Consider the following 9,647-nt stretch of genomic DNA (forward strand, 5'->3'; position numbering starts at 1 on the left):
TAATTTGATGAAATAATTTTTGCAAATTGGTTAACTATCCTCACCCAATACAAATGAAGACGGGGGAAAATGGATCCTTCCCAATCCTACTGTAAGTGGAGGCAATTATATTATTTTTGTTAGTATCTGGTTTTAATTTTATTTGTGATGGGACCAGAGTAAAATGGAAAAGAAAATAGTGATTCACAGGTAGCTACAGAAAATGATAAGGAAGACAGAGAAACTGCAGTATTATACACTTCTTCCTTTTAACCAGAATTTATCCAAGTTTGAGGAGTCCATTGGTGTGCACTTCAACCACATCCGCCTGTTGGCTCGAGCCTTCACTGACCGCAGCATCGGCTTCAACAACCTTACTCTAGGATCAAATCAGCGTCTGGAGTTTTTGGGAGACACAGTCCTCCAGTTGGTGGCGTCTGAGTACTTATATAAATATTTTCCCGAACATCATGAAGGCCACCTCTCAGTAAGTGGCTGAAGCAATTATTAGTGCAGTTTTAAATGTGTAATGTCTGGAATGTGTAATAGTTTGTTTCTTTAGCAATATGTAACACCCATTACCCAGAAGGCTGTTATTATATAAAGTAAGTAGCTTAACATATACATATATGTTTATATTATATATGTGTGTGTGTGTGGGGGGGTGCATGTGTGCGTGTGTGCGTGCGTTCGCATGTTACAGTACACATATATACTTGATGAAAGATGAACAACACATCTAGTCTTTACCACAGTCCACTGCTCATTTATATCTATTAACTATCCCAGTTATCAGATGTGTGTGTGATGAACAATGGTTCGTTTTTTTATGTTATGAGCTGAAACTGCTTAGTTGAATACTCTTGAGGAATGGAATGTTGATACTGGAGCTATTAGCTATTAGTATTTTTCACAAAAAAAAAAAAAAAAAAAAAAACATTTATATCATCTACTTCACCTGTTACAGGGCCATTATCCTCACTACAGTAGGTTTACTCTCAATAAGATGAATCCTGAGAGGTTGCTAAGGTGCCAATGATTGTTTATTTATGCCTTAGATTTAAATCTGTATTTCCACCTTTTTCACAGTTACTCCGTTCATCTCTGGTAAACAACCGGACCCAGGCTGTGGTATGTGATGACTTGGGGATGACAGCATATGCAATGTATTCACACTTGAAGACAGAGTTGAAAACAAAGGATCGTGCTGATTTGCTGGAAGCATTTCTTGGGGCCCTCTATATTGATAGGGTAAGTGTTGTGAAAGCTCCATATAATCTGATATCTATCGAAATTAAGTTACCTGCTTGGAGAATAGATTACCATCTTTAAAAAGTCAATGTTGTACTCCGATGTATACCAGATTTTTGTCAGGTAAGGATTTGATAATAACTATGGACCAGTTCAGTGTAAAGGCAGGAGGTGAAAACATTGGCATTCTCACTTGCTTCTTTATTTATTTATTTATTTATTTTTTATTTTTTATTTATTATTTTTTTTTTTTTGTCTTATCTTGTCTTGTCTTGTCTTGGCCCACTGGAGCTGGGATGGCATGACATACATGCCATGTCCACTGTAATTTTGAGCTTAGTCACCACTGGGTCCATTACTAGTACTACCTGTTTACCCTTTTCCTTATTTTTCAGAAAGATTTTAAAAAAATTCTTATTGCCATTATATAAATAATCTTGATGTCAATAAAAAAATAAGAGTAATGATATAATAGCTTTGGTAGCCAACAGCAAACTGCACATTTTCTCAGAGGTAAGAATGTGTTTATCATTACCTTTTATGTAGTTCTTTTGACTGGTAACAGGCTGTAGATGACTTAATTGTATGTAAAGTTATGATTTTGTATCATAAAAGAAACTAAATCTTGAAATAAAAGCTGAACGCTCAAGGTACAGTAATGCTCAGAAGAAAGTTCAAGTTCAGGCAGTAGTAAAAAAGTTTGATGAGCTGTACCATCAATCTTGTTGTATATGTTTGGTAAAAAAAAAATCATATCTCTAACCCTTTGCATCTAGGTGATGTGGACACCTTTTCATGAATAAATTTCTACAAGTGGCAGGTAACAGGAATGTCTCATCATAAAAAAAATTCTACAAGAAGCAGGTGACAGGAGTGTCTCATCATGAAATTTTTTTTACTGAGGGGTGGATGACAGGAATGTCTCATCATGGGAAATTGTTGTCAAATATAATAGGGACATCTTGTCATGAGTGCACAAAGCACTTGGAGTCAGATTGACTTGGGTTTGTTTGCGAAGATTTCACTGGTCCATGGGGATGAATTTTACTAGCCATCAACCATGCCTAAGAGAGGGCCATCTTCAGGAAGGCTTCTATTTTCACATGAGGAACCTATTCCTTCCAGCTGTTACCAGTGGTGTAGAAAATTTCAGAAAATTTAATAATATAAAAATATATAAAAAGAACTCAATAACACAATGTTACCTATTATTACTGTCAATGCACAGAGTATAAGCTACCTTGAGAGTTAACATGAAGTCTGCTCAAAGAAAACTCTATTATCATCTGAATATAACATAACAACTGACAAATATAGACCCCAGAAAATGGCAAAGAAGCAAAAATGTGTCTGCATAAAATTTCTAATTGTATTGCAAAGAGGGAGGCAAGGAGTGCATGAGTGTTCATGTGGGACAGGCCTACCAGAATCTAAGGTTAGACCTCTGGGCCTGCAAACCACATTCCTTGGAGAGTGGCTTGTAGGCCCAGTAGTTATAATATAATTGATTTACTTGACACATGATATTCTCAGGAGAGTGCTATTTGATCTATAGGATTCAATTTTTGTATAAAAGAGTAGAGAATGAGAAAGACTGATTTGACAGATGAAGAACAAATTCACAATTTAACAAGTCTTGTCATTTATTCTAGTGAAATCTTACAAAAGTAACATTTTAAAAGAAAATCCTTATATTGGCTCATTTGTTACTGATTACTTCATGTAAAAAGACATGGAATTAATCTTTGAAAGTGGGCCAAGAGAATTTCTGGATGTGTAATTATGCATGTGCTGTCATATTGAGACTTGGAACACTCCCATGAGTGTTAACAAGATGAAACAGACTTCATAACAGCTGGGGCCACCAAGCATAACTCCCAGATGATGCTTTTTGTATGGCTAAGGTCAACAGCAGTTCCATGAAAAGCTAGAACTGGCTTCTGTATACCACTCTTTCTGTAGGACCATCTACCATAGTCTGCAGAAGTGAAGGGAAATGAGGAAGTCTGGATTATAGGGAAAGGTTCCCAAATACAGCTTTCACTGGAGAACATTGCTGCTCTGTGGAAGCTAGAGAACCCAAAGAATAACTATAGCTAATGGTTAATGGTTAATGGTTAAAAGCAAGATAAATGTGCTAGACATCTAAGGTCATGTAGCACTAAAGTTAATGTTAGGGATGGGTGGTTGAGTTAGTGATTAGTTGTCTAAGCTGGGCAAAGGAGTTGGTGAGTGAAAGGGTTAGGGTCGGGTATGGTAAGGAGTTAGATTAGATGAAGAATATGTATGCGTTTGAGGAAAAGAATAGGTTGTTGAAGCAAAAAGTGTGGGATTCTGTAAGGATGTCTGATAGGTTGGGAGGTCAGTGAAGGGGGGATAGGTGGGGAAAGCAGAGGTACGAGTTGTTTCAAAAACGTGGGCACGGCAGTAGGATGTGTGGGATTGGAGTGTCTGGTGGTGTGTATTGACTTTATGAGAGTTAATGAGTTACATAAGGGATTCACGTGCGTAAGGAGGGAGTGGAAGGGATAGAGGGGATGGTGGGAGGGTTAATGTGGGCGGCGGGGTTGGGTCGGGGGGGATGGGCTGTGTTGGGAGGGGGTAGGAGGATAGGGTGTAGGGGGGATATCATTAGGAGGAGGATGGATATCAGCAGTTACTTGGAGTGGAAGGAGCAGGAGTTGTAAGATTTGGAGGTTGAGTGTCAGTTTTCATTAGGTAATCTTGAATATTTTCAATGGTTTCTTCTTCTGAGTTGGTTCGGAGTTTTGGGGGATAAAGGATTTCTTGTGAAGGGGGGAAGAGAGGACTGGTGTCTCAAGCATAGGAGCAAAGGAAGGTGGAGGTGATTGTGTGGTAGGGGAAGAGGGGGTGGAACGTTTGTTCTGTCTGTTACGGGTAGTGCGAGGAGGGAGAGGGGAAGGTGTTGGGATTGTAGTGGTGATTGAAGTATCTGTAGTAGAGATTGGAGTGTCTGGATTTAGGATGGCAAAAGAGTTTGACTGGGGAAGGTAGGAGGTAGAAAGAGGGGGGGGTTAGATGTAGGAGGGGTGGGTTTAGGAGAATTGGTAGAATGAGCAGTATTACTGGAGTAAGAGTAAGGGAGAAACCACGTCGACGTGCTTCTTGTCTGGCTTCGCGTAGTGTGAGTCCAAGTTTGAATCTGAGAGTTGGCTACCTCAGACTCAAATTTATAGGTGGGACAACCCCTATAAAATACATTATGGGGGCCGCCACAGTTGGCACATGTGCGTGATTGTGCAGGACAGTTAGATCGGGTATGGCCAGGTTGGGCACATAGTGGGCATCTGGCTGTGGAACGGCAATGTTTGGCTGGGTGTCCTAGACACCAACAATTTTGGCACTGACGTGGAGGGGGTTGGTATGGACGAACAGGGAGGGATTCTCCTCCTATGTAGACGTTAAAGGGAAGGTCATGCCTACGGAAGGTAATTTTGGCTGTGTTAGTGGGTTTTTTCGATGACCTCTAGGGGGAATGGAGTAGCATTGTACTGATGTTGCATCATAGTCTGTGAGACAGGCAAGTAGATCTTCTCCACAATCTGACTAATCTTTGTCATAGATTGGGCAATTTGCTGGGGAGATTGAAACTGTTCCGGTGCAAGTATTGAGGGTTGGATGGGGTTCTGCAAGGATGGGGTTACCATATATGTCTGTTAGTTTTGTTAATGCTATAGCTTGGTTTTCGGATGTTACTGTGACAAGACGGGAGCGGTCGGGTCGGCTACGGAAAGAGACTTTACCTACTTGTTTTTGGAGACATTGTTGGAAGAGAAGGGTGTTGTCAGAGTAGGGAGCTGTGGGAGGGATCACGAAAAATCGGTCCCATTTGGCTGTGCTGAAGAGGGTATTCAAAATTGTTGTAGAGATAGGGTAGTCGAAGGGCGGGGGCGTGACGAAGATGGAGTAGTGTTAAGGGAGGTAGTGTTATGGGGAGGTGGGCAATAAGGCTGTAAGGTAGAATGTAGAATAAGGGAGGACGAGGTGGTTGATGTTGGAGGTTGTGGGGGTAGATGTGTTGAAGTTGAGAAGGGTTGATTGTTGGCTACTGTACTAGTAGGTATTGATGAGGGGGTAGTTATTGCAGTGTTCGGGAGCCGTGGTCAAAGGAGAGCCTGGGGTCAGGGAATCTGGTGGGTTTACATCGTTGGGGCTATTTGATAAAGGGGCAAGCCTCATTGCCCCTAATAGTGGGGATAAGTTTTCATTACTGGCCATGGTAAGCCTGGATTATGTTGGGGATAAAAACAGTCCACCCCTCAGGGTCCCTTGAGGGGTAAGGGCTAGATAACTAAATCAGGGGAATACCGTGCCCATAGGTCCCTCAGGCCGTTCAGGACTGGCACAAAGTCAGCCTTTCATCCTTTCAGCACGGCTCTCACACCTTAGGAGGTGAATAGCAGAAGGGTTTGGTGAAGGGACAGAAACGAAAAGTGGGAAGGAAAATAAAGACCATGCAAAATTAGTTGAGTCGAGGGCTGAGTCCCAAGGTTGGGGAGTTCCCCATCATTGGTTCCCAGTCTCCGCCTCCTAAGCCCCCCCACGACAAACAACAGGCAAGGGATTGGGGGGGCTTATAGCTAAGAATCAGTGGATTGAATCCTCACTGAAATTAGAATCACAAGTGAAGCAATGAGTCCAATGAATCCTGTATACCATCACCATTGAACAGAAATCAACAAGGATGGATTAGGCAAAAGAACAGCTGGCCAGGCTTAGTGGAGGGATATGCACAGCACTATTACCTGTGATGAAATCTGGATGTATCATTGTGACCCCAAAACTAATGGACAATCTGGTAACTAGGTGTATAGATCATCCTCTGATATTCAGGAAGTCTAAGAGTATGGTAAAGGTAATGGTTAGTGAGCTCATTCTGTTTAACTTTGAAGTCAGTGTAGCCATTGGCCACAGGTTTACAACACTTTGTCTTCCCAAGCTGCTGAAGATGCTGAAGGAGAAACAGCCCAGCAGCAGCATCAAGATCTTCATCTTCTACATGAATGATAGCTGTGCTTGCTGTGCACATCAGTGGGCTTTTTGAAGGAACAAAGGCAAAGATGCATGGGCCATCCTTTCCACAGTCCAGACTTGACTGCTTGCAACCCTTTTATGATCATTAAATCCAAAGAAGAGTTTTGAGCAAGGAGGATTCAGAACCCTGAAGTTGCTTTGACAGAGTACACTAATATTGTGGAAGTTTGGCCAGAAGAGACCTTATGCTGAGGCCTATTAGAAGTGGTTTGAGGTTTCAGCTTTGTGTAGAGTTTTCTGGGAAGTACTTTAAAATACAGTAAATCTTTACTTTAAGGACAAAAGGAAGTTTTCGAAAATCGAAGACACGTTACAAGTATTTTTTTTCTTCTATATGCACATCTGCATCATCGGGGTTTTCAAAGCACAAACCTTTAGGAGGTTCACTTTGATAATGTTTATACCATATTTGATTATTTTCCCTTCATAATTTTAGGTAAGCATGTTATAAATAAACCTATAAGGAAATGCTCAAGCACACAAAAATGCAGTTGCAGCGGACACAGATTGTGGTTCCATGCGAACAAGCTGGCACCCAGGTTTCAGTGGTACTTCATTCAATCTCTGTAAATGTTTAACATTGCAGACATTGGAACAATGTTTTTGCCACCCTTATACATGAGATGATATGTTCCCGTGACTCCATCTCTTGCCTTGATGTTTCGAAATTTACTGTAGTCGGGAAAGAACATTTCAGTTTATTCGACGTTGAAATAAATGGAACATCAATTCCCCCGATTTACAGTGAAGTCGAATGAATGCCAAAAGAATGATTTCTAGGTGAATTTATGAAGTAAACATAAATATTGGAAAATTCCACGTTAGGCCAGTCCGCCAATAGACTTGACCATTCGTCTGCGGTTATCCGGTAGGAACCCCTTCGCGCTTCGCTGCCTGGATTTTCTCGAGCTAACGTTTTCTTGTTGTCCTCTGTAACATGTCAAATTGGTCGTTAAATACTTTGTCAACGAAGGGAGACAAGATGTTCAGTGATCAATGAACAAGTAGTACTTCGCGGACACTTGACTGCGAATGTTTTGAGCCAAACACGATCGCCGCCCTTAGCGATGCTTCGAGTGATGTCACATCGAACTGGGCATTTAGCAATGTATGTTTGCAAAAGCACATTCTTTTTATGATCATAAATATGACTATTTCGCTGATTTTAGGGTCTAGACTACTGCCGCGCCTTCTGTCAGGTGTGTTTTCTTCCCACGGTTGCATCAATTCATCATGAACCAGGATTGGAACGATCCCAAGAGCAAATTGCAGCAGTGTTGCTTGACCCTGAGGACTATGGATGGAGGGGAACCTGACATTCCCATTTACAAGTAAGTGGAAGTTGATACTGCACGTAAACTAGTTGTACTGCCATTGCAATCACTAGCTGCATGCTGTATTCATCATTGTAGTATTGCACTCAGTGATGTATTTATAACTAAACCGCTAAGTACACATAGTATTGCCCTCTTATGTGACATAAGCATACTCTTCTTTATCATAGAGTTATTGAGTGCAAGGGCCCCACCAACACACGTGTGTACACCGTAGCTGTGTATTTTTCGTGGACGACGTTTGGCCAAGGCGTCGGGGCATTCGATTCAGCAAGCGGAGATGAATGCAGCTCGAGAAGCTCTCCTCAACTCCAAAGGTAGGAATCGGAGTGCTGGTTGTATTATTTGGTTATTGGAGGGGTTGATTTTCATTTCTATTTTGGAACTCTCGGTAAGAGACGTTTTAAGATTTACCATGTTAATTGTGGGAGGGGAAATTACTGGTAAAAGTACTTAGCAAGTGCTGCCATAGTATTTTTGTGATCATTAATCGTCGTTTGAGCTTTATTTAATTATTCATTATGCAGACGATTATTCTGCTAGGTTAAGTATTTATTAAAGGGTGCATTTCAGTGAAAGATATGTAGATTTAAATATTGCTATCGAAATATGTCCTTGGTTGTGGAATACCAGATTACAGAAGAGGGCCGGGTCTGGTTCGATATTTCTAGGCTTAACTCTTTGCTTTCAAGTTGTCTGTGGTTATTTGTCAAATTCTGTAGAGTATAATGTTGCAGTTTTCATCTACGGTGTACCTATTATGTTTGTGTGAATAATTGGTTTATTTGTTGTTCCACTTTTACATTCAATGGTTTAATTCTATTTCTCTTTTTTCTTCAACATTATTTTAATAGATTTGAGAATTGTGAAGTTTTCATGCTCTCCTCTCCGATTTCAGAGCTGTTCCCGCAGCTGGACCACCAACGTAGAGTTATCGAGAAGAGCGTCAAGATCCAGGGCGTCTCGAAACTTGGCTCGCCACACAGAGAGAGAGATCGGGGCAGAGACAAAGACCGGAGAGGGAGAGGTCCGGACGGGGATACAGAAGGGAGGAGGAAAGGCGAGGAGATAAGGAGCGCGGCAGAGAAAGGGAGAAGCTATGGGAGGAGAGGCACAAGGAAGGAGAAAGAAGCAGAGGTGGAGATAGTAGAGGCCGAGTGTTTGGGGAGAGGGATCAGCTGGCCGGAGACAGGGAGAGAGACAGCGAGAGGAATAAGGCGAACGAGAGGGACAAATTTAGCAGGGAAAGGGACAAGCCGGGTGGGGAGAGAGATAGACTAACAGGAGAGAGAGAGAGGCTACCAGGGGAGAGAGACAGACCGTACAGTGACCGAAGCAGAAGTACCGGAGAACCGGAAATACAAATTAATGTCAGACGAGGAGAGGAGATACAGATCAGATGCAGAAAAATTACACGACGACAGGGAGCCATCCGAAGAATCGAAATTGCGTACATGCACAAAGAGCATGTCAAGAGAAAATGCAGACTCGGACCGAAATCGAGAGAAGTACAAGAGCTACATGAGAATGCCATCTGCTGAGCACCACCTAAAACCAACCAGGAATTCCAGGAGCGATTCCAGTGCGAAGCCCTCGCGCCTCAGCTTGGTAATTTAGATATTTTCATTTCCAGATATGCCTTGTGATCATCCAAACATTCCTCGTCGAATGACAGTTCGGCTATCATGCTTGTCAGGGGTCTTTGCTTACAACGGTCATATTTATTGTTAAAAAAATGATTTGCTAGTCATGAATTAAGACCTCAGGATCGGTAACTTATTATTTTAAATGCTGAAATGCCTTTTGCTTAAAACAAAGAAATCCCATGATATTCTTGAGTATTGCCGAAGTCTGTAACCAGTGAATTTTGTGATACAATCAATCAAGCGACAAGTATTAAGGTTCTTAAAACAAGTTGTAAAATTAATGTCTTACAAGACGGTGTAGGGAGTATATTCTATTATTATTTATGTTACCTAAAACGTATGTGAATATGGCATAATACCTTGAATAGCATTTTTGTTCGTA

The 9,647-nt window shown here is 41.5% G+C and overlaps 1 protein-coding gene across 1 annotated transcript; it reads left to right on the forward strand.

Moving 5' to 3' along the window:
• Window positions 1-256: 256 nt before the first annotated feature.
• Window positions 257-7,847, forward strand: LOC119570174 (ribonuclease 3-like; the record flags this gene model as incomplete). Its single annotated transcript, XM_037918020.1, has 4 exons — window positions 257-466; window positions 1,069-1,230; window positions 7,455-7,616; window positions 7,790-7,847. Coding segments are annotated over 3 exons (519 nt in total), but the record flags the coding sequence as incomplete, so codon positions are not given.
• Between the last annotated feature and the right edge of the window lie 1,800 nt (window positions 7,848-9,647).

Source organism: Penaeus monodon, unplaced genomic scaffold (assembly GCF_015228065.2).
Source record: "Penaeus monodon isolate SGIC_2016 unplaced genomic scaffold, NSTDA_Pmon_1 PmonScaffold_2271, whole genome shotgun sequence".
NCBI lineage: Eukaryota > Metazoa > Arthropoda > Malacostraca > Decapoda > Penaeidae > Penaeus > Penaeus monodon.